The sequence below is a fragment of the Mus caroli genome, chromosome X, assembly GCF_900094665.2.
Source record: "Mus caroli chromosome X, CAROLI_EIJ_v1.1, whole genome shotgun sequence".
In the NCBI taxonomy this organism is placed as follows: domain Eukaryota; kingdom Metazoa; phylum Chordata; class Mammalia; order Rodentia; family Muridae; genus Mus; species Mus caroli.
The window spans coordinates 106,810,005-106,837,858 of NC_034589.1; the positions used below are offsets into that span (position 1 = coordinate 106,810,005).

Sequence of the window (27,854 nt, forward strand, 5' to 3'; positions counted from 1 at the left end):
ATATGAACTACCCAGTACCCCCAGAGCTCTTGTCTCTAGCTGCATATATATCAGAAGATGGCCTAGTCGGCCATCAGTGGAAAGAGAGGCCCATTGGTCATGCAAACTTTATCTGCCTCAGTACAGGGGAACGCCAGGGCCAAGAAGTGGGAGTGGGTGGGTAGGGGAGTGGGTGGGGGGTTTTTGGGATAGCATTGGAAATGTAAATAAAATAAATACCTAATAAAAATATATTTAAGATATTATTATAGTTAAAAGCTTGACTTGTCAATGCAAGTTAACGACTTTTTTACTTAAAAAAAAATCAAGGTAAGGAGAATACTCCTTCCTTTTCAATTTTTCCCTTACCTTCTTAATTTGTTTCTTCTTAGTTTGTTGACTTTAGTGACTAATTCAGTTTACATGTACATATCAAAATATTCAATGTCAGCTCCTCCATATGAGAAAAAACTTGTATCATTTGTCTTTGGGGACTACAATTTCTCAATTAGGATGATAATTTCAAACTCTTCATTTACTTGTGGATTTCATTTCTTAGGCTGTTGTAAAAACTTTAAGCTACCATACTGGCTGGCTTGGCAATATATGCCCACTGCTGAAAAAAAATGGCACAGTTGCTATGGGAGTAACACTTTATGCTTGAATATAAACCCTGCTACACAGACTAAACTCATTCCTTGTAACATTAACTGGGCACAAATCCTGCCATAGTACCTAGAGGAGAAACCACCACTATTATTCTACTAAATGTGCATAGTAATAAAATAGCCCACAGGTTCATATGTTTATATACATAGATTAATGCCTCTCAAAACTATCATCAGAGAAACCATATTTTCTCACAGTAAATGGCAATGAATAGAAAGATTCACAATTTTTTGACATGTAGAGAATAATAAACCATTGAGTACTAACTTTTACATGGGACATATATGATGCTTTGTATATACTTGGCTCAGGGAGTGACACTATTAGAAGGTTTGGCCCTATTAGAGTAGGTATGGCCTTGTTGGAGTAGGTGTGTCACTGTGGGCATGGTCCCATGCCCACACTTACTCTAGCTGCCTGGAAGTCAGTATTCTGCTACCAGCCTTCTGATGAAGATGAAGATGTAGAATTCTCAGCTCTGCCTGCATTGTGCTTGATTTGATGCTGCCATGCTCCTACCTTGATGATAATGGACCGAAACTCTGAACCTGTAAGCCAGACCCAGTTAAATGTTGTCTTGGTCATGGTGTCAGCAGTAAAACCCTAACTAAAACAAACATGTGTATCCTACATGGTTTAGTATTCATAATGGAAGAATGGACAGAAAGACTGCACAAGCCAGAGACAGTATATGTATGTCTTCAGTGAAACTGTATTTGTTGAAAATGACAGAATTGTTGAAGTCATGAACTCAGCAGTTGGTACTGCTTGTACAAGATCTACACATGATCAAACCGGATAAAATATATATATATGGGTGTAGAAGAGGCTCAATCAAGTTATAATTCTTGCTGAGGAACAATTAGCAGTTGGTTGTTGTTGGAAAAGGGAGAGTCCGTTTCTTCAACATGAAGACAAGGACCCATCTTCCAGTAAATATTCCTATACCCATGTAAACACTGACACTATAAGTAGATTTAGTGGGTTTGTCAATGAAAAAAAAAGTGCCTGGAGTTGTGTTGGAATGCTTAAGGAAGTGGTATTAGAACTGACAAGATTTAACGTGGGGAGTTAGGAGTGAATATGATTAAAATATGTTGCATGATATTTTGATAAAATTAGTAAACATATCAAAAATAGAACCTGTGGAGTTGAAAGAGAAAATAGTAGAGGGTATAGGAAAAGAAACGGAAGGAAAGGGATGTGGATTTGATTTTATCAGCACACATTATAAACACATATGAACTATTCAAACAGCATTTTAAAATTGAGGGTAGTGTATCCTGAAACTGACTTATGTTTCAATACTGTAGCTTATAGTGCAAATCATTACATTAAATTCTGGATGCTCCTCGACTTACTGTTATAAAAGAGACAGGTAGCTAATATTTCTTTGTCCCACATTTAAGATCTGTGACATATGACTTTTTGTTACTTTTCTTCTATTGGGGGACTGACTGTACGTTAAAGAAGCCCTCATATATAATTTTTGAGATAAATACATTTTAATGAGTCACTGAAAATATTCTATACAATTTTGAGTAATTGGTGAATTAATTTGCATATTTGACTCAATTTAATAAGCAAAAATGTTTTTGTACTACTCTACATTAGAAGATAATCTCATACATAAATATAATGTATTTGGTCATATTCATCCACTTAACTTTAAAAGCAAGATTACTTTGTGTAGCATGTCATTTTATAAAACCCAGGCTTGGTCCAGCTAGACTCTGGGACCAGCAGTCACCCAGCCTGCTACTCCTAGCCACACCTCTCTCCTACAAATGCTGGCTTTGCCTCTCCAGAGCTACAAGATTGCTCTCTTGCCAGCTAACCACCCTATGGCCAGCTCTGCCAGTGTCTGTTCTAGTCTGGCTCAGCTCCCTACCAGACCACTTTAATGTCACGAGTGGAAAATACCAGATACCTTTATATTTTAGAACTGACCAGATAACTCAAAGGCTGGATAAAGACTATCCTACCCCATCTTCCTTGGCCTCTGCAAGCTGTGGAGGCCACAAAACTACCAGTGCCCTGAGAAACCTACATGTCTGTCACTTCACCACCACCTGTGTGATCTGACCTTATTCCTCTCTCCTGTCCTGCCCAGAAAATCCTGCCTCCATATCTTCGACCAGTGATTAGCTTCTACAGTGTTTATTAACTAATCAACAACTAGGGAAAATAATTAGGAAAAGAATCAGGGAAACTCCCCCTATAACTTTCAAGTTACACTAGTGCATTCATGTGTTGAAATTTGAAACTATAAAACTATTTCAAAGAAATCAGAATTCAATTGTAATACATAAGCAAGAACAAACTTTATCTTTTGTTTAAGGCTGTAGAGGTAGAAATATTAAACAAATTAACATTAATCCAGTATGTATATTTAAGTAATGTTTTTTAATCACAAAATTTATCTTAATTTTAAAATTAAGCAATAAGTAAAATCAAAGAAAATTTACTTTGATTTTATCTTTGTAGCTCCTGAACTACAGTTTAGTTGGTTGTTTTTTTTGTTTTGTTTTGTTTGATTTTTTCATTTTGTTTTTTACTTTTTGTAAGGAAGAATTTCTTCTCTGTGTAGCCCTGGCTTTCATTGAACTCATTATGCAAACCAGACCACCTTTGAACTCAGAGATAGGCACGCCTCTGCCTCTTGGGTGCTTGGAGTAAAGGCATGGTAGTTTTGTAATCACAGCATCTATTGGAAAACATGACAAACCTGAAGTATGTTGGTTCCTCTTCCTTTAGACTGCTCTATTTAGGCTACAAACAATATTTGGTAGTAAAGGTAAAATAATTACAGTTTATTAGAACTTAATCCATATGGTAAGTGGAAAAGCTGTTTGTCTTTAAGTGGCCTATGGACAAAAGACAAAATAGAATGGCATCTTCTTTTCCTTCTCTTTTCTTCTTTTCTTTTCTTTTCTTTTCTTTTCTTTTCTTTTCTTTTCTTTTCTTTTCTTTTCTTTTCTTTTCTTTTCTTTTCTTTTCCCTTCTCTTCCCTCCCCTTCCCTTCACTTCACTTCCCTCCCCTTCCCTTCCCTTCACTTCCCTCCCCTTCCCTTCCCTTCCCTCCCCTCTCCCCTCTCCCCTCTCTCCTCCCCTCCCCTCCTCTCCTCTTCTCTTCTCTTTTTCCTTTTCTTTTCTTTTCTTTTCTTTTTTTTATTTTTTAGATTAGAGGGATTTGTTTGAAAGTAGTCCATGACCTTTAGTTCTTTACAAATGAAGTTGTTTTGTCTGGCTCCTGCTCCAGCTTCAAGTCTGGATTTTCAGCGTTTTGATTTAGGGCCATATTTATGAAGCAGCCTTTGGCCCTGCTGGCTTACTCTCTTGCTCTTACAGTGTCTCCTCGGGATCCTAAAGGCAGGGTCAGCTCACACTTGTGGGTTTCAGTCTCTGGGTTGTTGCCTAGGCCACAGGAGTTCTTACTGCATCACAGTGGCCATTGTGCAAGGGCTCCTGTAGCTTGTATTCCTTGATGTGGGGTTCTTTTCAGTGGTTGCTAGGATACATCTTCAGAATCTGCTCACCATGTAAGCCCAGCACTTGGAGGTGGAGGTTGGAAGATCAACAGTTCAAGATCATCATCAGCAATATATCCAGTTTGGAGGCCATCCTGGGCTACAAGACACTTCTTAGACTAGTGTTTCAGTCTCTGGGAGCCCCCAATGGTCCAAGTTAGTTGACTCTGCTGGTCTTCCTGTGGGGTCCCTAACCTCTTACTGACCTTCAATTCTTCACTCAACTCTTCTATAAGACTCCCTGAGCTTCATCTAATGTTTGATTGTGGGTCTCTGCATCTGTTTCCATTGGCTGCTGTATGGAGCCTCTTAGTTATGCTAGGGTACTAGGCAAAGGCATCTTCTTTTCAATCAGACAATTACTGAGACTCTCAGTTCTATTTGCTTTGAACACTTATAGCATTGGAATGGGCTATTTATTTGAGAATATTTTCTTTCAACTCTTCTCTTTTTCTCTCTAGGGAATGTGATAAGCAGCATTTTCTAGTGTCTTTATACTTTCCACTGTGGGGGGAAAACTCTTCAGAAAATCTTTAGTCTTTCTATATTTTGTTTCCCCTCACAAAGATTTTTATATTGAAAGACAGAAAAACACCCTAGACAGTCTCCTGAAATATTGGTCTGTTTTCTCCTTGAAACTGGAATGCCAAACATATTGTAAATCCTTTGAGTCTCAAAAGAATTCTAATCTGAGCCTTGTATCCTCAGGATATTTAAACTTTGATTTATTCCAGAGAAGAGTTAACACAGTTCTCTTATCATTTTCTCTACTATGCCTTCTGTTTGTGATTGAGATGGTCTTTACTAAGGCTTAGAATTGGGGACAGAAAAGTGGGAACCATGGAAGTGTAGTAAATGGCAGTAAATAATCTTTTGACAAGGACAGAAAGTAAGGGAAAGGTGAGAAAGAGGATATTCTAATCTATTGTTTTCAAAGACAAGTAGATTTGAGTTGATTACCAATTCTGGATAGCTGTCACTTTTCAATCCAGAGAGTTCTTAATCTTTTTTTTTTTTTTTTATTGACAACTCATTATATAGAGGTCAGTGAGACATAGTAACCATTGATATGTATTTTAATAAAATTGCGATATTTAACATAATATTTCTTTTTGACATTTTCTATTTCCTTTTGAAAACTTTTGATAATCCATTCATTTGGAAACTACACATTTTCAATACAATTGAGCTTTTTGGTGATGATTTTGTTTAGAGAATATCTACCAAATAACAACCTTTGATAAATGATTTAACATAGCCATGAAATCTTTCTCACTCATAGAAAGTGTGCATCCAAATAATGGGTAATAGACTGAGGCCTTTGTAAATGTAATATCAGTGACTCCAGTCTTGGTTTTCTGTGAATTAAATTTTATCTTTTATTTTACATTTGGATAAATATATAATGGTATCATATTGAAATGTTTGAATAAAATGAAAAACTCATGTTTATAACTAACATTGCACTCTCAGATCACAGGGTAATAAGTGTTTCAGTAAACTGTTAACTGCCAAAGTAATACATAGCTATACAAGTTTCAAGAAGAAAGCCAATTCATTTCAATCACGATATCACGTAAACCTGAAGTATTATATAGAAGCTAAACAATGCCAAATGGATTTGACTGAGATCAAAAGCCAAACCTATTTCTTTTCTTTCATCTTCAGTGTTCCATTTCCTAGGAGTATGACCTTAGTCAAACATCTATTAAAGTTACCTTTTGATCTCAACCCCCTTTCGTTTTTTTCTTTTTTTTTAAGTCTATCTTTAAATTTTTCTTCTTGAGACAATCATTCTATTGTGTTTTAATGTTCCAGTAGTGTGTGAGTAAATAGGATTCTCTGATATATGTGATAGAAGACTGGTTAAATGGGACAATCATTTTTGTGTCAAAGACAAGAATCAAAGGAAGCATTCTTCAGATGCTATTAACTGTGGGGAAAATTCCCTGCAGGTCAGTGGAAACATGTTAACTGGTCATTCTGCTAGCTCTTTAGGTCTTTGAAGAAAATGCCTTGTAATTTGATAACATGTAGCTGCTCATTTGTAAAAGTAATTTTCTTCCTACCACTTAGAGCCACTCTGTGGTTTGTGAGGGGCAAATAGTTCTTTAAGCTTGTACATTAAAAAAATTGAACATTTTGCTTAAAAACACTTTAATATATTTTAGAAAAATAATACATTTTATTGCTTGTGCCATTGAATAAATATGGCATAAAGCAATCTTCATGTTTGATTAAAAATACTAGAAAGATGACAACAAATGATAATTAATTGAATTTAAAAATAAATTGCATGTGTGTATTTGTAAGTACATTTTATCCACTGTATGTCTACATGCTAAATACTGAGAACTTTATCTTCTTTTGGACTACTTTGTTTTAGACTAGTAATTTATTAATATTCTAACAATGCTATTCCCTTGAAAAAGTATTCTAGATCATCTTCAAAGCAAAAAAAAATAGTAACAATTGGTATTTAATAATAGTTGTCACAACCTTTGATTTCTGTGAGGTAAAGAAAGCATAAATATAATCATAATAAAATTCAGAAGAGTAATAGATATCCATATGTTTGTGTATTGTACTCTATAAAAAAAGAAAGAATAAAATATTGTTTCAAGTTGTTAGAATAAAGCAAAATTTCAAGTTAAGATCTAAAGTGATACTTTAAAGATTGGTTAGATTAAAATTACATCTCAGAGTTAAAAGTGACAAATGAACAGAAATAGGAAGATGAGTCCTAGCTAATATGGGCAAAAGGGTTCATTCTATCTAGAGTACTGGATGTGCGATAGAAATAAGTAGGAATTCTACATTAAAATGGGCACAGTAAGATTTCATGAGGTTATCAATACCACATTTTTAATTTAGAAAATCATTGAATAGAATGTAAGGAAGAGCTAGATACCTTTGAGGAATGTTAAAACATTTATTTGTGAGAATGTCACTAATTAAAGTATATAGCCTGTACTGAAGAAAAATTGGAGACTTAAAGATAATTCAGAAAGTTTTTTTTTCCAGTAGTCTGGTTGAGAAATAATATAGATGTTTTAGAATAAAATGGCTCTTACATAGTCAGTGTGTTCTGTTTTACACTTGTATTAGTTGATTGTGAAGTAAAGGTACTTCTGACCAGCTTTGGAAAGATAATCAGTGTAGTTATTGGTAACCACAACAATGGAAACTAAAAATCAAAATGTATCTTGTATGTAACTTTGTTGTTTTATGTACCCCTGTTAAAGTTCCTATATATTGGAATCAATTGCTGTAAATCAGACAGAATGAAAAAAATATTTTAGAAAATATATTCACATTATCTGTGACATATAACAATTGTTTTAAAATGTAAACTATAATTATGCATTAAAAATCTCAATGATAACTGGTTAAGAATCATAATTTGACAGAGCTATATATTTTTTTATTACTGGCATCTTCAACAGAAGGAATGAATTTTTTATTTATTTATGCCAACTGTTTGAAACTGTTACTATAATCTTCCTGGAAGCTCATCCTTTAAACAACATCAAAGACCCAACACAAAATGGCAAAAGGCAGAAATCAAATGAAAGAAAAGAAACTAACAAAACAAAGTTTAATTATAATTCTTTCCACTAACTTATGGGTTATGTATGTAAATATATCGATGTGAAATAGTTTTAGAAATTTGCAATCCACAAAAGACTGAATTCCTTATCTCAACATCAAAAGAGCATAGTATTTCTTACAGTGTATTAAGCCATTTCATCCTCATCTATGTCCCAGCTGTGTATTGTTTGATAATTTCTTGCTGTGGAAGTTTTGAGGTCAAATATATTATCACCAAAATGTTTGTAATTCTGACTGGAAAAATGGGGTTAAGAAAAAGATAAATTTCTTTATGGCTTTTCTTTCACTTGATCGCTTTTAATTACTGTTTTCCCTTAGCCACCTGAAGCTATTGGTCACAAGGAGAAAAACTGGTTTGTATCTCTTTGTGAATTTATTGTTAATAAGACTGACAGAATTGTGGGAAGCCAACGAATATGCCACATTATAGATTACCTAGTCATGTACTAACTGCACATAGTGTCCTTACTGCATGTGTATGTGTGAGTGTATGTTTATGGTTCTTTGGTCTATTCTTTGGCCTAATCATAGTCTTTACACATATTTTTCTATTATTCTCAAGAAGAAATTCATGTCATTAGACACTTTGGGTCCACAAGGGAAGAGGTCAGTTATTTTTGCACCTTGTCATTATACTAGGGCACAAGAAATTTGTGGATGCCTATAATTCAAACACATAATATTGTTGCCCTAGTTGATGAGAATATTCTCCAGAAATTTTAGTAAAAATTAATCACTGTGGTTTCATATTTTTAGAGGCAATGATTCAGTGTCCCAAATCCCATTTATTCTAGAAATAATACTGCTCTGGTAATAGTAGTAACTCTAGTTAAAGAAATGGTAGTCGGTGTTAGGGTGGTTTGGTACCTGAGCGTGGGAGAACATCCCCCTTTTCAGAGGTGATCTGGAGGGGTGGTGTGGAGAAGGGTCATGTGAGGGGATGCTAGGAGGAGAGGGGGCTTCTTATTGAGATGTAAATTTAATAAATAAATTAATTAATGGCAAAAGAAAGAAAAGGGATGCTAATATGATACAGACTTCTAGGTCATCATAATAAAACGCCAAAACAATTTTTTTCTGATCACAGAAACAGTGTAAAGTTTTAATACAAGAGTAGCATTACTAGTTTGTTATATTTAGCTGTTAAAGTAACTGAATGAGTTTCAAAGGTCCTCATAGATTCTCTAATTCATTTGGCAAAGTAAAATAGGCTTTAAAAACTTCTCTTGTATCCATGAAAGACACAAATACCAGATTAATATTTGTATTGTATCTGTTTACTTTTCCATAGCACTCATGTGCATTTGATCATGTGGGTGTTTCTGGTATCTTCCTGTGCATCACTATATTATTTGATGTGGATATAGTTGACAAATCTATATTTATACTTTATCTATGTAATATATGTGTGCGTGGCACATACTTACATTCTTCAAAATCTCTTTTTTCTCTTTTAGTTAGAATATAAATATTTAGAACACAAAGTGTTATAGTGTTTAATGAAAATAGCAAAATATCAAAGTAGTTGTTTTTTCTGGCTTTCAATATTTTTGAGAAAAAATGTCATGAAGAGTGAAGAAGCAACTACATGTTTGATTCTCTGGTACTTACCTGATATGTCTCAGGAAAGAGTAGTTCCTAAAATATATTAGAGGAAGGAAGCCAATTGCCTTTCTGGAATGTGGTGCATTACTGATTTTTCATATTTTCCTAGTGGCAGTTTGACACCCTTTGACAAACACAAAGCACATTTGAATTATCTTTAGCTGCTACATGGTTCAAACTACAGTTTAATTGTAGACAAGTTATATTTTGAATATGAGGGTAATTTCCCATTCATTTTGTTTCTATCAGGAAATAGACAGCTTTCCTCTTATATTTGCTTTCTAAATAAGAATGTATTTTACTTTAATTTGCTTTGGAAGTAACCTTTATATTTAACAAAAGAAGAACTGATCTTCCAAAAATGAAGTAGATTGATGTGTATTTAGCCCGATGAAAGGTGTGTAGACAATGAAATTTCACAGAATTTACCACTGATTATGAATGGTAATATAATAAAACATTTTATATTAATATTATACCTGAAATAAAAATTGTTAAATGATATCCTAAACATTGTACTCCCTGAAATCTATATGGAAAAATACAGGTAAATAATTAAATATGCTTCTATTTTGAGAATTATCTGAGCATGAGATGTATACACATGTTTAATTTGAATTTGTCTAGGTCTTCTCTTTTCTTCCTTCATTTCCTCTGCTATGGCTAGTTTGTCTTCTTCCACTTGTCCCTTGAAGTCATAACTGCTACAAGCAAACACTTGATTATGCAAATGTATTCATTATTTGAATTAATGACTCTTATTATTGTTTTTACATCAAAAAATGTCAGTAAATGAATTAGTCAAGTATGTTTGCTTTCAGCTTTCTTCTGATAATGTTATCTTTTTCTAGCAAGTTTATCCTTATAAAATGTTTCAGGGTCATATAACTGATTGCTTTGTTGTTATAATCCAGTATACTGCCAGTATATATTAATTTCAGTTTAAACAGTAGATGTGAAACCTAAATACCATTAAGCAATTTTCAAAAAGCCAAGATTTGTACTTAGTATCAATGCTAATGATCCTTTTTTTCCTATTTTATTGTTATTAGTATTTGATTATAGGTGATTGCTGATGGAATCAAATATACCTTTTATTCTTTTAAATATACAGTTTACCCATTTTATATTATTCATACCAGTGTATTAAGTGTATTCAAACAGTTGTGCAGTCATTAAACAGAAACATTGGAGACATTTCCATGTTGTCTTTATATAAGAACCAAGCTAATTTTCTCTGTATGCTTCCTAATTTTGCATTAATACTGAAGTTAGCATTCTAATTTGTTTTGGAAACTACTTCAAATATATATGTCTCTGTTTGTGTCTATAATAACGAATTTAAGTCCTGACTAGTAGGAAATGTAAGTATGTTACCAGGTATGCTTGTCCCTTTGAAGCAAGGCTACAATGACTATTTGGAGATCTTTTCAGGAGTGTTACTGTTTTGGGTTTCTCAGTATTATAGGTTGTTTTTCAGTTTTTCTAAGCTAATTTTTTTATTAAATATTTTCTTCTCTTACATTTCAAATGCTAATTCTTAGAACCAGTTATTGACATTCCAATGACATAAATTGCAAGAGTTTTGTCATATCTACTCTATATATAATGTATGTTCTCAAACAGACTTACAATGGATCTACTAGTACTAGAACTTACAGTAAAAAAGTCATAAACCTATGGAGATGACTGTAAGGTTATCAGAAATTACCTTTATGTGACTTGTAACACCATGGAAGAATGTTCAAATGAATTACCTTAGAATTTGTATAACATAATAGAAAGTATTCTATCTACTGTTCATAAGTCAATATTTATCAGTTTTTTTCTTAAAATATCCTTTGGTGTTATGAGCAAAGTAATTGACAACTTTTTGTGATTAATTTTAGAAAGCTGGAATATTTCCAATTTAAGATGATATCAGAACTTACAAGTGTAAATGATTATTACTCAAAGAAACATTCAAATGCAAGAAACAAAAGCACCCAAGAAGTTGAATTTGCATCCAAGTCAGAAGCCTCATTATACATTTCTCAAATTAGTCTTCTTATAGTGTTATTGTATTTAGAGCAGTTGTATTCTATGTTTAAGATGATAGGCATTGCATCTAAAACACTCTGAATATCTGCAGTAAGAAACAGAGAAATTAGAAATAGCAGATAGCAGTAGATATGCTGTGGGACTTGAGAGGCTGAGACAGGAAACTTTTTTGTCCCTATATTTCATTTAGACAGGAACAATTCTGGGTCAAATTTATATAGATACGTACATATGCTTAGGCTTTGCCACTTGAAATTATATAATCTGTCATAGGGCCCTTACTAGTGAAGTGTTATTCCTTTCTGTAGATTGCCATCTAAGTTTGAGGCTTTGTGAATTTTTCTCTATTCACATTTTCATGTCAAGTATCGTTATGGTTCATGTCTGTTTTAGGCAAGCATATTAAGATTTCTTGGGTGCAGCTTTCCCTGTAATGTAGACATATACTATTTTGTAGTAGAGGACCAGTCCTTATGGCTCTTATTCTATCTCCTCTTCTATGATACTCCCTGAACATTAAGATTAGGCATTGTATTGTAAGTGTATCAAGTTGGTTTGGACAACTCATAGTCAATTGATTTTTGTTAGTTTGTTTGTATTTATATTTTATCACTTTTACATTTCTGTAATAGCTTCTAATTTTCAATTCTTACAGGTTTCCATTTATTGCATTCTGATGTTTTAAGGTAAACGTGGTAGATTCTTTTTAGTGTTTTTGTGGGGTTTTTTGTGGGCTTTTGTTGCATAGAGTTCAGAGAATTAGCATCTTGTAACAAAGATCCTGAATACTATATCCATCTAGAAGATTTACATTTTCATAACTGACTTATAGGGAATTTCAAAGGTGTTTTAGTACATCATACTTGACCCAAAGCAACTTTAATTGCAAAGAACAAATAAGTCATTGCTTGGTACTTAAAAGCTAGATGGAAATTATATGAACTGTTTTTCATTTGGGAGCTATATTATTGGCAGAAAAGCTTTCAAAGTGTTATGAAGTGATGGTCACACTATAAACAACTAGGAAACTAAAATTTTCATGCTTCTTTTCAAGTCACATCAAGAATCCATCGTCATTATCTTTTTTGGTAGTTTTGCCCTTATAATTTTAAAATTATTTTTCATACAACATATTTTGATACAGTTCTTTTCTTACCCAATTCCTCTCAGAACACCCCCACTTCCCTAATCACCAAAACTCGAGCTTTCTATCTCACAGCAAAACATAAATACATTTTCTCTTTTTAAATATTGTTACAAGTTATAGATAACCTTATATTAATCTTGTAGTTTAATGGCTATAATTATAATATATTTGTAAATCTAATATTCTTTTCTAATGAAAAATATTGGGAGGAAATTTTTCTATAGGTATGCACATGGATAATAATAATGATAATGGTTAATACAAACTACATGGGGTTTTCACAAAAGCATATAATAGAAAGAAAACGGTCAATGGATTAATTGTTTTATAAGGTTATTCTGAGAAAATTTAGTCTAGCTTTTTTATGTACATTAATAACTTAAAGCACATAAAAATATATAATACAAATACCCCAATAATCTGTTCAGTGACTTAGATGACACAAATCCATTTTGGAGCTATTTGAGTTAAACAAGAATCAAGAACAGAGGATTAGTTGTTGAACCCTTGAAATGAAAAAGCAGGAGGCAGGAAAACATCCTTACTACTTACTGGCCGGCTCTCAAACTTAATACAAGTTCCATTCTGGATTTCAGAGATCCTCATTTATAAAATTGGAATGCTACTTTAAGTATTTATTGAACTTCTTCCTGTGACGACTATTCCTAGACTCTTTAATCCTAATATAGCATCACATGTACTTAATAGGATTTTAGAGTTTAGAATATTCTTATGTTGAACTTAGGTTAAATGGAAAGTGTAGAAAAATATACAACAGGGCAGTAATACTCTCCTCAATAGCATGTGTTTGAAAAAAAAATGGGTATCCACAAGCAGAAATGGGAGACTGAGCTATTGTCCAAATGAATTAAAAACTTAAACCATGTGATAAGAAACCGCACAACTTCCTGAACAAAGTACAGAAAAAGCTCTTGACACTTGCTGTGGAAGTGATTCCTTGAAGATGACACAAAATAGGTGAGCAGGGGGAGGGGGGAGATAGGGGATTTTCAGAGGGGAAACTAGGAAAGGGGATAACATTTGAAAAGTAAAAAAAGAAAATATCTAAAAAAAATAAGATCAGCATACACACAAAATATAGACATGTGAAAAGTTCCTGAACAGCAATTCCTTGTTGCAACAAAACAAAACAAAACAAAACAAAACAAACCTAATGAAATGAAAAAAAAAATATTTTCAGAGCACTTATCCAAGCAAAAAGTTGATATTCTAACATATGCACAGAAGATTTAAAGCTCAATAACACTAAGAACAATGTCACATAAATATTATAGTATAACAACCATATCTAATGTTCAAGGTACATAGTGGAAAATGATTTTCTGAGACCAGAAAATCAGATGTGACTTTGTCTCCAACAAACACCTATGATAGCTCAAGAATATGGCTGTCATAATGAGACCTGAACAGTACCAGTAACAAATGTTGTCATGGAAGGAGTCAATTTCATGAGCTTCCACCTCTAAACTGCTAAGAGAAGGTGGTTTAGTCATCTGCAGGGATGAGAATCCTCAACTGAATATCTAAACCAAATGGTAACCATTGAAATTATATGCTCACTAGTAACACTGACTGGAGTCAATTTGCTATATTTCTAAATTGATGCATTTATACATATATGCAATAATATGCATTTCTAAAAGAAGAAATGGATTTGAAAGGGAAAGAGAATAGGTTACGTGGAAGAGGTTAGAGAGAGGAAAGGGAAGGGACAAAATAATGTAATTATATCTAATTTAAAAATAAAAATTATATTAAAATACAAAATGAAAATGTCATCAACAACATAAATATATACTAGTTGTTACATGTAGGAAAATCAATATTTCATTTCCCTTTTAAATGCACCACTCTGAAGGGCTGGATTCGTGGAAAGATAATGTGTGAATCTGGTTCTGTCGTGGAATACTTTGGTTTCTCCATCTACAGTAATTGAAAGTTTGGCCCGGTATAGTAGCCTGGGCTGGCATTTGTGTTCTCTTAGTGTTTGTATAACGTCTGTTCAGGATCTTCTTACTTTCATAGTCTCTGGTGAAAATCTGATGTAATTCTGATAGGCTTGCCTTTATATGTTACTTGACATTTTTTCCTTACTGCTTTTAATATTCTATCTTTATTTAGTGCATTTGTTGTTNTGATTATTATGTGTCAGGAGGAATTTCTTTTCTGGTCCAGTCTATTTGGAGTTCTGTAGGCTTCTTGTATGTTCACGGGCATCTCTTTCTTTAGGTTTGGGAAATATTATATTTAAGTGACTGAAATATAATTAGAATGGAAGACATACCCATGTATCAAGGAAACACACATATATTACACTTACTTATATTTTAACATTTACTTCTATAACCTCTATTCTTATGTGCCTGTTTCATTATCAGACCAATATTTAGTCACTGTAATTTTTAACATTTATAACATTTTAAATTCATTGACAATTTCATGCCATCCCATTAGTTCCTTCTGACTCCTCCAAAATCCTCTCTCCAAAATTTTCCCTCCAAATTTATTTCATAGTCATCTGAATTTATTTAGTGCTACTTATTTCTCAACAGTTCTTAATTGTGTGTTGCAGCTTATCTACAGGCAGATACTCAGGAGATTTGCCCCTTTCACATTGTATGTATGTTTCCTGATAACATGTCTATTGGTATTGTTATTGCTCAGGTCTTGTTAAGGCAGCCATATTAGTGAGCTATTCATAATGGGTGTATTATGAATAGCTATAGGTACATCAACTGAAGCATGGTCTGCCTACCAGAAGGCACATCTCTAAAAACTGACACCCATTAATTATCAATAACTCCTCAGCTAGGAGTGTAAGCACTTGAGTCCCTCCCACATCTATGCTTGAATTCTAACTGACTTGATTTTGTGTAGATCTTATGTAGACAACCACAGCTGCTGTGAGTCCATAAACATAACAGTCATATCAACAAAATATTGTTTTACCCCACTACTGCTTACCTTTTGCATCATTCAAACTTTGAGTCCCTTCAAACAAAAAGTTCAATGCCAGAAATGTTATATGCTCCATCAATCTGCTAGGCTGGAAGACTTAAAGATCCCTAAAAATACTGGTTGGGTTCATAGTTCCTGTTCTCCCAACAAAAGTTGAGAGTAAGACCCCATGGCTGAAAGCACTACATATTTGAGACATAGGAAATTAAATCAAGCTATTTCTGATCTAGAAGCTTTATCACTTTTGGCAAGATTCCATAGTGCCAGAAGTTGCAATGTAGCTTGATGAGGGAAACAGTAATCACCACTCTTACACAGTTGTGAACCCTGGGGGCTACAATATCAATCAGTCTAGCAAGAATATAGCCACAAACACAAAGGTGACATAACTGTTATGATGGTAAAAAATGATGTCTGAATAAATTTATGACACTCCCTTAAAGAGGAAAATACTGTATATATCCAGTGAGTCTGTGTACTAGGCCTGAGATCAATTGTTCTCTGCATATTGACCAATTGTGGACTTCTGTGAAGGTTTCTCTGGCATACAAAAGCATTCTTTGTTGAAGAGCTAGTGCCTCTCTTATCTATGGGTAGAAGGATAAGAATTTAAAATGCAGTTAGGACCTATGATAGTTTACTAAAATGGTAAAATGATCTTCTCTAAGATCCAAAATATCAGAATCCCTGGAAACTTTGGTAAACTCCAGTATCAGGTATGATTTTCATCCTGTTGAGTAGGCTTTAAGTATAATTTATGTTGTTTACTAAACAGGTATAACTAACAATATTATGCTTGTAGGAATATCTTGCCAAGATCATTATTGGGGTTCATAGGCTTCACAAATTGGCAGGATCTCTTGTTAGCAGTATAGTTAGTATTATATGGTATTATCAAAGCCAATCCTCAAAAAGAAGGCTTTCAGGATAGATGCAGTTCAAATTCTCTGAGTCCTATGTCTAAAATGCATAGTATCTTCAATAATAGGAACTTCAACCTTTAGGATCAACCAAAGGCAATGAGAATAGCATGTATTGATTTTGGAGTCTCTTGAATTCTCCTAACAACCTAAAATGGATTTTGTCATGCCTAGCAACAGGGTTTTTGTCAGTGATATAACAGTGTGTGTGTGTTTATCTCATGTGTAAATGTGTAATGTTACATAAAACTAATGTGATTCTTTACGGCTTTTTCAATCATACTCAGTATTTTTCTCTCTTCCACCCCCCCCCTTCTTTATGGTAGTTGCCTCAACTAAAACCTCAACCCCCATTTATTCCAATTCTACCTTCATATTGCTTGTATCTTGCCATTGCCCTCTCTACCTCTCTAGTGCTTCCCCTCCTATAGTCCTTTTTAAAATTTACTTATTTCTACTCCATCCTCCATCCCCTTCAGAGGGTGGACCCAATATTGAATATATTCATTCATCCTGACACATCAAATCACTAACAGATTAGGTGTATCCTCTTCCACTGAGGCCCGAGTAGGAAGCCATGGAGACTGAGCTACATATCTGCTACATATGTGCTAGGGCCTCATTGCAGACCATGTATGTTCTTTGGTTGGTGTCTCAATCTCTGAGAGTTTTTAAGTGTCCAAGTTACTTGACTATGTTGGTCTTTCTGTGGGGGTTTCCTCCCCCTTTAGGGCCTATAATCTTTCCCTCAACTCCTCCATAAGTGTTCCAACCTCCGGTATAATATTTGCCTGTGGGTATCTGCATTTATTTCAGTCAGCTGCTGCATGGAGCCTCTCAGAGGACAGTTATGCCACCTGTCTGCAAGCATAACAGAGTAGAATTAATAATGTCAGGGATTGGCCATGGGATAGATTTCCAGGTTAGGCCGGTTATTGTTTGGCCTTTCCTTCAGTCTCTGCTCCACCCCTGCATTTCTTAGAGACAGGAAAAATTTTGGGTTGAAAGATTTGTGGGTGCATTATTGTCCACATCTCTCCATTTTAGGCCCTGCCCTAGCTACAGGGGTGACCTCTTCAGGTTCCATGACCCCACTGTTTGGCATCTTGACTATAGTCACTCACATTAACCTGGAAACCTCCACTAGTCAAGCTCTCTTAGACTTCATAGAGATTCTCCTCTCCCTCTCACCCCTAGCAGCTTTAGATTTCTGTTCATACATACACAGATTTTAAGTTTTTCTGTTAATACTTTCTTTAATTAAATAATGAATAAAGTGAACAACTGTAATTTTTAATCTTTTTACTTGTTTCTCCCTGCTTTTCATTGAGGATAAGTTAACCCATAGTCTCATCTTTTAAAAATAGATTTTCATGATATTTGTTATCAGAAGTTATTATGAGTTGAAAATATAGTTTTCAAATATTCATTATTTTAATGCTTACTTATGTTTTACCTTTCTGCATGTCCATCGAGCACATTCCTTTTAAATAACTCCCCAGATTTTCCTGTCGTTAAGCAATTATTCCCATTTTTAAATTGATGATTCTGGTTTAGGTATCACAGCTGCAGCAATGGCTGAGGCCATGAAGCTCCAGAAGATGAAGCTTATGGCAATGAATACTCTTCAAGGTAATGGAAGCCAAAATGGGACTGAGTCAGAGCCAGATGACCTTAATTCTACCACAGGTGAGTGATGTCGGCAGTTGCCCAAAGGTGACACTTGCTGTTTTATCATATAATGGAAAAGAGAAGAAAAAAAATGAGTGAGAATAGTTATTCTACAGAGAGTTTTTAACTTTTTAAAAGCATGTACACTCAACTTAGAAAACTATTGCTAGTATAACTGCAAATTCCCATTTTATAGACATTTAGAACTCTCTGGTTTTTTTTTTTTGTGTGTGTGTGTGTGTGTGTGTGTGTGTGTATGTGTGAGTGTGTATGTGTTTGACAGGAGGTTTCTCTACATAGCACAGATTGATCATAAATCCACACCTTTCTTCTTGCTTGGACACTATGTCTGCTACCTTTCTACTATTTTGTTGTGTCATTTCATTCTAATTGTTATAATATTAGCTATCACACTCCATATCTGAAAAACAGTGTCCTATTCTAGATGAAAGACAAACTTCTTACCCCATCATTCTCAAAATGAAAAGCACAGCCCATATTCCAGGTTGACTGGTCCAATCTTCTCAGTTGTAGAACTACCTGTTCAGGTAGATTCTGCTAGATTGAAAACATTATTGACCATGCCTAAGTTTAAAAGCAGTACAAAAGAGAGCTAACAAAGAAGGAAAGACAGGAGAGAGAAAGAAACATACTTATAATAATTCTATGACAATTGTAATGTGACCTTTGTTATTTGATAGTGTTCTTACATTTCTGGAGTATGTGATCACAACTCTTAGCTTATGTGCATAAATAGATTAATAAATTAATGATTAAGATTTGAGAGAAAAATAACAATCAAGGCAACAAACATCTGTTGCAGAAGCTAAAGTTCCCAAGCTAAAATTAAACTTAAAACAGTGCAGCAAATAGATTGGTTGGCTTATTTCTTTACAACTAGGCTCCGAGGAAAAAGAATGCTACAACTTTATTTTGAAGGGAAATGGAAAGCTGAATTAAGGAGGAAATGTATTTAATCAAATCAAAATGTAAAATGAATGATTTTAATACACTGTGGATCTCTCCATGTATACTTGCTATGTTCCTGGTGAATTACAGACTTAGATCTTCTTTGAGCCAGTGGTATTTTTGTTGTATACTTCTGTATTAGTCAGGGTTCTCTAGAGTCACAGAACTTATGGATAGTCTCTATATAGTAAAGGAATTTATTGCTGACTTACAGTCTGCAGTCCAATTCCCAACAATGGTTCAGTAGTAGCTGTGAANGGAAGTCCAAGGATCTAGCAGTTACTCAGTCCCACAAGGCAAGCAGGCGAAGGAGCGAGAGCGAGACTCCCTTCTTCCAATGTCCTATATGGTCTCTAGCAGAAGGTGTAGCCCAGATTAAAGGTGTGTTCCATCATACCTTTAATCCCAGATGACCTTGAACTGGGAGATCTTCCTGTCCTAATCTTCTGAATCCATAGCCACTATGCCTCAAGATCTCCATACCAAGATCCAGATTAGAAACTTCTATCTCCCAGCCTCTAGATTAAGGTCACTGGTGAGCCTTCCAATTGTGGATTGAAGTTCCTTCCAAATATAGTCAAGTTGACAACCAGGAATAGCAACTATAATATCTTTGGTACAATTTAACAGGAAATAAGTTGAAAATGCATGTCTTATAGATTTATAATATTTGGACTGCTGGCTTCTATAATTCCCACCAAAATACAGTGAAAGGGTTGTTCTAATATTTGTAGATTTTTCAAATAAAAGAAACAGAGGCACACAGTAATATTCTTTGTCTAAGTCATAAAACTATTGAATTCTAGCCTTAAATATTGATCTCACATTTGACTCATCTCACATTTGACTCAGTCCAAAGGGTTGATATTTTTAGCATTCTGTCTAGTCACCAATGCTGTATTATAAAAAGACTTTGTCTTGATCTAATCACTGAGCTAAGGAAATATCAAAATGAATATACAAGAAGAGAACTACCAGCTTCTATATCCAAAGGCCTATCAACTCAAGCTGAAATTCAGCCTTAAAGTGTCTTAAATGTGCCCAGAATTAAACCAAGATCAGACAGGAGGCTAGTATGGCTGTCTTCTGAGAGGCTTTACCAGCAACTGGCTGAGACAGAGGCAAATACTCACAGCCAACCATTGGACTGATGTCAGTGACCCCTATGGAAGAGTTAGAGGAAGGACTGAAGGAGTTGAAGGAGATGACAACTCTGACCAACAAATGCCAATTATCCCGGACTCCTGGGGGCTCCCAGAGACTAAATCACCAAACAAAGAGCATAGATGGGCTGGTCCAGGTCCTCTAGCTTATTTATCAGAGGCTTGCATTGTCTGGCCTCAGTGGAAGAGCATGTGCCTAATCCTCTAGAGACTTGATGACCCAGAGATGGAGGATGCCCAAGGGGAGGTCACTTTCCCAGAGGTGAAGGGGAGTGAGGATAGGGAAAGACCTCTTCAAGCGGGGACTGAGAGGGAGGGCAACATTTGGTTTGTAAATAAATATAATAATTATCATTATTATTAATAAATCATTTTAATATGCAAAAATGTGATTAGTGTAAGAAAATAAAAACCTTTTGAAATTTAATGTTTTTATGAAGGAATAATTTACTCCAGTATCCTACACTATATGTATTTCAGAATATCACAAACAATTTTGAGCAACATATCAGTGCTCCAAATCTGGCAGTAAATGATTATTGTTATTTTCTAGATACAATCTTCTTCTTAAGATGTAAATTACTGCTGTAAAATTGATTTCCTTCTGTATTTCATGCTATATGGGACACTATAGAAACAGAATACAGTAGTCTCTGTTATGGACCATACAACATTTATAACACAATTTCCTCATTTTGATGTAGAGAGAAATTGTTTGTACCTGTGTAGTGAAGGAAAGCAAACTGGAATATTCATACTGGTATTAATCTATTTAAGTTTCTGAGTTTTTAATAGCCTGCATAATTAAAATCTTGATAAACTACAAAATAATAAATTATAATTTTCAAAGTTTACATTAAAAATATAATCTTATTTTAAGAATTTTATGTGACATGTTTTTCTTAACCTGAGAGACTAGTATGTCTTTGATGTCCTTAGGTTTCCTAACTCAGGATTTAAAATGAGATCAAAGACTGGGCCAGATTTCTCATTTTTCAACTTTAGTTTATTTTAGTGCCTTCCAGGGAAAAAATGAAGTACAGGATCTTGACAAGGTAGATCAGAGTCAGCAAAATTTATGACCTAATTACTAGTTATGGGCATGATCTTCCTGAATGTTCATGGTTTAAACAGAACTGGGAAATTGCATGTATAATCCAAAGGAAAGCTAGGTCGAAAAGAATAATTAAGACTTTATTTACTTGGTGGATACTGGATAAGATCAAGTAAACAAATTATACTTAATATAGTAATATTCAATTAACTGCCTTATGAATTATCAGGAAATAATTCATATTGAATTTTCATTTAAATGCTGACATAAAAGTGACCATTAAGTTTTATGCTAATAGTCATTTTGTGTTTTGTTATATGAAATACTAATGACTTGAAGCACTTAGGTAGGAACTGGCATTTCATACATGAAAATCTCTCTAGATATGCTAGTTATTTAAATCACTTCTTTAGGTTAGGGTACATTTTTACATTGACTTAAGATTAATAATCTCTGATATTTAGCAATAAAAGGACAATATTTTGATCTCTAAAAGGAGAAAATAAAAATTGTTGAATTTTGATGATTATGATCTGAAACAGGAGGTGTAAGCAATCAAATCACTGTAGAGGTAACTCTAATCTAAAGTAGATGACAGTAAGGAAATAGGAAATATAAATTATTATGAAAATACTGAAAAAAAAAAGAGAAGAAATTTGTCATGGCAAAGAAAGACATACAGAAGTTCCCATGAGGAAGCAGCATTTAAATTGCTATTTCAAAGATGTGACAGTGAAAATCAGAGATGGAATGACTTTATTTGCTGAATTAAACTGCTTTTACTATCTCTGTGAATAATCGTTTACTAATGACTAGTTCCCAAGCCCTCAGGTCATATCTATATGTTTGGGAAGATTTGTGTTTAAGGATGGCAGAAATGTAGCATTTGTTCACTACAAAGTTCCTTTTATTTTTGTTTTTTTTTTCACTTTTTGTTTTTTTAAGAATAGTCCCACCACTCGTCTGCTGTGAGGTGCAGTGTGTGTGTGTGTGTGTGTGTGTGTGTGTGTGTGTGTGTGTGAGTGTATATGCGTGTGCGCGCCCGCGCATGTATGTGTATGTGGGTGATTCCCTCCCCACCTCTCAATACACCACCTGGTGCAGTCAGGAGAGTTGGCTCTGGAGTCATGAGAGTGGAAAAGCTGGCCCTGCACTTGTCTGTTGCCGTACTCTGAAGAGTGGGCTTCCCTGAGTAGCACAATAGAGCTTGCTCTGGTGTAGAGGGGCACAGTTGAACCCACCCTGAGGGTGAGATCATGGAAGAACTTGTCTGGCAGCTCCTCTGCCCTGAGGTGGCATGGGTGCAGAGGAGATGCCCCTATCACCACCTGCAGCAGATGAGAGCTGCCTGTAGCATCCTGGAGATCAGGCCCTTCACTTCACCTGGGCAAAAATTGGAGCTGGCCCTGATGGTGAAGGCCCAATTGAGCCAGCCATGAGGACATGAGAGTGAGAGAGTTGCCCCAGCTCTTTGCAAGCTGTAGCACTGGGAGAGTGGGCCCTGAATTGCACAGAGGAGCTGTCCCTGGAGGCAAGGCTCCTGGAGAGTTGGCTTTGAGGGCATGAGATCAGGAGAGTTTACCCTGCCTCCTGCCTATGGAAGCATAGGGTGGCCTCGCCAGAGCAGTGATGGAGAGCTCTACTTAGTGGTGTTCATAGGGTGAAGCTGACCAGATCACCTATCATGTAGTCCCAGATTCAGGTCTCTGAGTTGTCCCAACCCCAAATCTATATCATCTGAGAATGGCTGGGATGTGTTAAAGGGCCTATCCTGCTGATCCAAAGCTACAGGATCTCCATGACACAGGGCAACAACAGGATAATGGTGAAGAGACCCAGTGAGGATCTAATATTGATGATGCCATGGAAGACAGAGACCTCAAACCAGACTAATGACACATTACAATAAACCTTTGCAAGTGAAGGTGTATGGACATATATACTGTGTGACACACTGTGACATACTAGTTTCTAAGATGAGATTTTTTTATGCTTCATTCTCTTTGGGGTGTGTGTGTGTGTGTGTGTGTGTTAGTAATTGGGGGGTGTTGCAAGGGTGGAGAACAGATACAAGGGGATGGGAGATGAGCAGACTGGAGTGCATGATGAGAAACCCACAGAGTAGGTCCCTGAAATGTGGTCCACAATTTAGTAGAAGAAGATACACCTAAGAATACCAGGGTATCACAAATTGGTCTCAATGAAGTAAAAAAATAAGACACAAATCCTGGTGGGTAAAGAAAGGGGGATAGATAGAAAAGAGCTGAGTAAGACAGGTGAATATGATCAAAACATGACATTCTTTAATGTTTATTTATTCCCTATAGTCTGTACTGATCCATGTGCCTTGTGAGTAGAGGTGAGGTATACATGTTACTGTAGGGCTGAAGATTTTGTTGTATCTTAGTGTCCTAACTTTGTCATCTGAGGGTATTTTTGTTACTCATTTTATTAGTTGCTTTTCTATTGCTGTAAGAAAATACCATGACCAACACAACTTATATTTAAAAGTATTTCTGTCTAGGGTTTCAAAGTGTTAGAGTTTGTGATAGCTGAGGAAAGATATGACAGCAGGAACAGCTGAGAACTCAAATCTCCATCCACAAATATTATGTAAAGAAAGCATACTTAAAATTGCATGAATTTTTTTTATCCCCCCCCCCTCCTCCTCCTCCTCCTCCTCCTCCTTCTTCTTCTTCTTCTTCTTCTTCTTCTTCTTCTTCTTCTTCTTCTTCTTCTTCTTCTTCTTCTTCTTCTTCTTCTTCTTTTTGGTTTTTCAAGACAGGGTTTCTCTGTGTAGTCCTGGCTGTCTTGGAACTCATTCTGTAGACCAGGCTGGTCTCAAACTCAGAAATCCACCTGCCTCTGCCTCCCAAGTGCTGGGATTAAAGGCATATGCCACCACTGCCCAACCTCCTCCTCCTCGTTCCTCTCTGTCTGTCTCTCTCTCTCTCTCTCTGTGTATATATATATATATATATATACTTGGAATTAAATATACTTTTAAAATATAATATACTCCAACCCTTCCAAGAATCTCTCTATCTCTCATCCCATCCAAATCCAAAAACGTTCTGTCTCTTTTTTAGAAAACAAATAGGCATCATAAGAGTAATACTAAAACAAACAAAATAAGATAAACCAAAACAAAACAGAATAGGACAAAAGAAATAAACAGAAAATAAAAATATCTAAACAAAAGGCACAAGAAGCATATATAGAAGCAGAGATACACATTTTTAGACAAACAGGTCACGTAAAAAGAAATAACTAGAAGCTGATATACATACATATATATATATATATATGTATATATATATCATATATATATATAAATTCAAAGGTATATATATATATATCATATATATATCATATATATATATAAATTCAAAGGACCTGTGGGAGAGGGAAAGCCATGGCAAAACATGTAACAAATAACTACTAAAAATATCATTGAGTTTGGTGGCTGATTATGGGATGGAGCTAGAGAAAGCACCCAAGCATCTGAAGGGGTCTGCAACCCTATAGGTGGAACAACAATATGAACTAACCAGTACCCCCAGAGCTCGTGTCTGTAGCTGCATATGTATCAGAAGATGGCCTAGTTGGCCATAATTGGGAAGAGAGGCCCCTTGGTCTTGCAAACTTTATATGCCCCAGTACAGGGGAATGCTAGGGCCAAGAAGTGGGAGTGGGTGTGTAGGGGAGGAGGGAGGGTATAGGAAACTTTCAGGTTAACAGGTGAAATGTATATAAAGAAAATATCTAATAAAAAAATAGAAATATAAAAAATATCATTGAATTTTTTTCATCTTGGTCATCTGCTGGACACAATGCTTGACCCTTAGAGTGGTTAGTATATCTGATGAGACTCCTTTGAAGAGTACCTTTCATTACTATGAACACTTCTCTGTAGGGGTGAAGGCCCTTGATAGACACTGAATTGTCATTTCTGTGTTCAGTGTGTTCTATAGGTGCTGTCTTTGACAATAGGGCCTTATAGTAAGTTTGTGGAAAGCCATCAATAGCCTTGGCAATAGCATGGGTTATTTGAGGATTCCCGTAGGTCCCTTTTGAAAAACAACTGGATTCATTCCTGGTACTGGAATTTTCATTTACTGAGAAGTGGTATACAATTTGGACTCCATCTCTCTCATTATTTGGATCTTTTTATATGTCTGTATCTTAGGAAGCTTCTATCACAATGCATTTCTATATGGATATTCAAATGGCCATTAGTTTTTGTTGTTGTTGTTGTTCTTCTTCCCTGTCTTTCCTCCCTTAATCATTTGATCCAGGATTCTTCTCTGTCCTGCCCATTCATAATTATCTACTTGAATTCCCCTACCTATGGTGATAGAATATTCCTCATTATTCCGTTATCTAAAATCAGTGGTTATATAGATTGGAGCTTGCTTAACTGAAAATGTGTACCATATTTGTCTTTTGGGGTCTGGGTTACTTTTCCAGCTCTTACCCATTAATTTCATGATTTTACTTTTTAAACAGATTACTGATTAATACCTCATTGTGTAAATGTAACATATTTTCATTATACATCCATCTTTTGACATACGTCTAGGCCGGCTCTAGGTTATGGCTGTAACAAATATTACAACAGTGAACATGGCTGAGAAAGAGTCTCTATGGTAGGATGAAATGTCTTCAGGGTATATGCACTGAGTTATAGCTAGGTCTTGAAGTAGATCCATTCTTCCTGAGGAACCACCATAGTGTGCAACCATAGTGTCATTCCCACCAGCAATACATAAGTTTTCTCCTTTCCCAACATACTAGTCAGCATTAATTCCCACTTGTTTTATTGATCTTTGCTATTCTTGTAGGTGAAAGATGAAATCTTAAAGTAGTTCTGATTTATATTTTGCAAGAAGACTGAAAATGTTGATCACTTATTTAGGTGCTTATGAGCCATTTGTCTGTCATATTTTGAGATTTCCATTAAGATATTCACATCATTTTAATATTTGGTTTGTTATTTTATTGATACATACTTTTTTAGTTCTTTATATGTTATAGATATCGTTCCTATATCAGATGTGTAGTTGGCAATTTCTTTTTCATTCAATAGCCTGCTACTTTGTTCAAATGATGTTGTCTTGTGACTTACAGATTTATTTTTTAGTTTCATGAGGTCCCATTTATTAATAATTGATCTTATTGCCTGTGCAAGACTTTACACATGATGAGTTCAAGGCTTTTCCTCACTTTCTCCATGTTCAGTGTATTTGGTTTTATGTTGAATAATTTGATCCGTTTACAGTTGAGTATTGTGAAGAATGATGAGTCTGGATCTAGTTACATTCATCTACATACAGCAAACCAGATTGACCAGCATCTTTTGTTGATACTTGTAACTTTGTAGCTTTCACTTTTCATTGACCCTTGTCCTCTAATTGTGGAACTTCAGGATTATATTTAATTGTAATAATTTTAACAAAATATGACTTGAAATGTCATCTTCTCCATACAGACACAGAACAGCATACAGAAAATTATTATTATTATTATTATTTTCCTAAAGAGATTGAGGTTAAACATTCTGAATTTTTCTCTTCACACAAAACATCTAGACAGCATCAGAGTTCATACTCCAAGACATAAAGAAATTTCTGAATCTTTTGACTCATCATAAAATAAAGACATTCTTGATCTAAAAATATATTTATATTTAGTTTATATTTAGTCTATATTTAGTTGAAATGTTTGAATAACTGTGTTAAAAAGACATTTTTCATTTTAGAAAATTTTAATTCATTTTAGTTAACCCCTTTGAGAAATTCTGTAAAACCAGAGGAAAGAGGGGCAAAATTAAAATTAATAAATATAGACATTAAGAGGAAAAGCAACTATAAATGCTTGAAGAATCATCAGGCAAGAATAGCATTTTCTTTTGTGAAGACAAACTGATAGCTTCTCTGATTCATGGTATTTAATAGGTTCTGTAATGGCAGCACCATGACTCTGCATCAAGATTTCAGTATAAATAACAATCTGTTTTAGTTTCATTGGCTCCAAATGAGAAATTCTGTTTTTTTGTTGTTTTAGGAAATTAGTCTGTGTGTTATTGCTCCTGGAGCTTTGTAATTAATCACTAAAGACTGCTGCTGTGGAGAGTTTGTGGGAAATAGATGCCTGAGTGATTACAACTGCAACTATCAAGTAACAAGTGTAGCTATACAGAAATGGGTCTTTTTAAATGACTATAATGAAGTCTGTGATACATTTCTATTCACTAGCAGAAATACATTGTTATTTCTTAACTCTGGTGCTTTTTTTTTTTTTTTTTGGCAGGAAGATCTGTGTACCATGATTTCCTCTAGAGAGTCTAAGATCGTAATCATGTAAATATTTTTTAATTAGGTATTTTCTTCATTTACATTTCCAATACTATCCCAAAAGTCCCCCATACACTCCACCCCCCCCACTCCCCTACCTACCCACTCCCACTTCTTGGCCCTGGCTTTTTCTTTTTTTTTTTTAATTTTATTTTAATTA

At 34.8% G+C, this 27,854-nt stretch overlaps 1 protein-coding gene across 3 annotated transcripts in view; it reads left to right on the forward strand.

Moving 5' to 3' along the window:
* Dach2 (dachshund family transcription factor 2) overlaps window positions 1-27,854 on the forward strand; it is a 489,161-nt gene that overhangs the window by 291,810 nt on the left and 169,497 nt on the right. For all 3 annotated transcript variants that reach the window (XM_029473281.1, XM_021153319.1, XM_021153320.1), the window contains one exon: window positions 18,039-18,170. In XM_029473281.1, coding sequence (XP_029329141.1) covers window positions 18,039-18,170 — 132 coding nt within the window. The remainder of the gene's footprint in view (window positions 1-18,038; window positions 18,171-27,854) is intronic.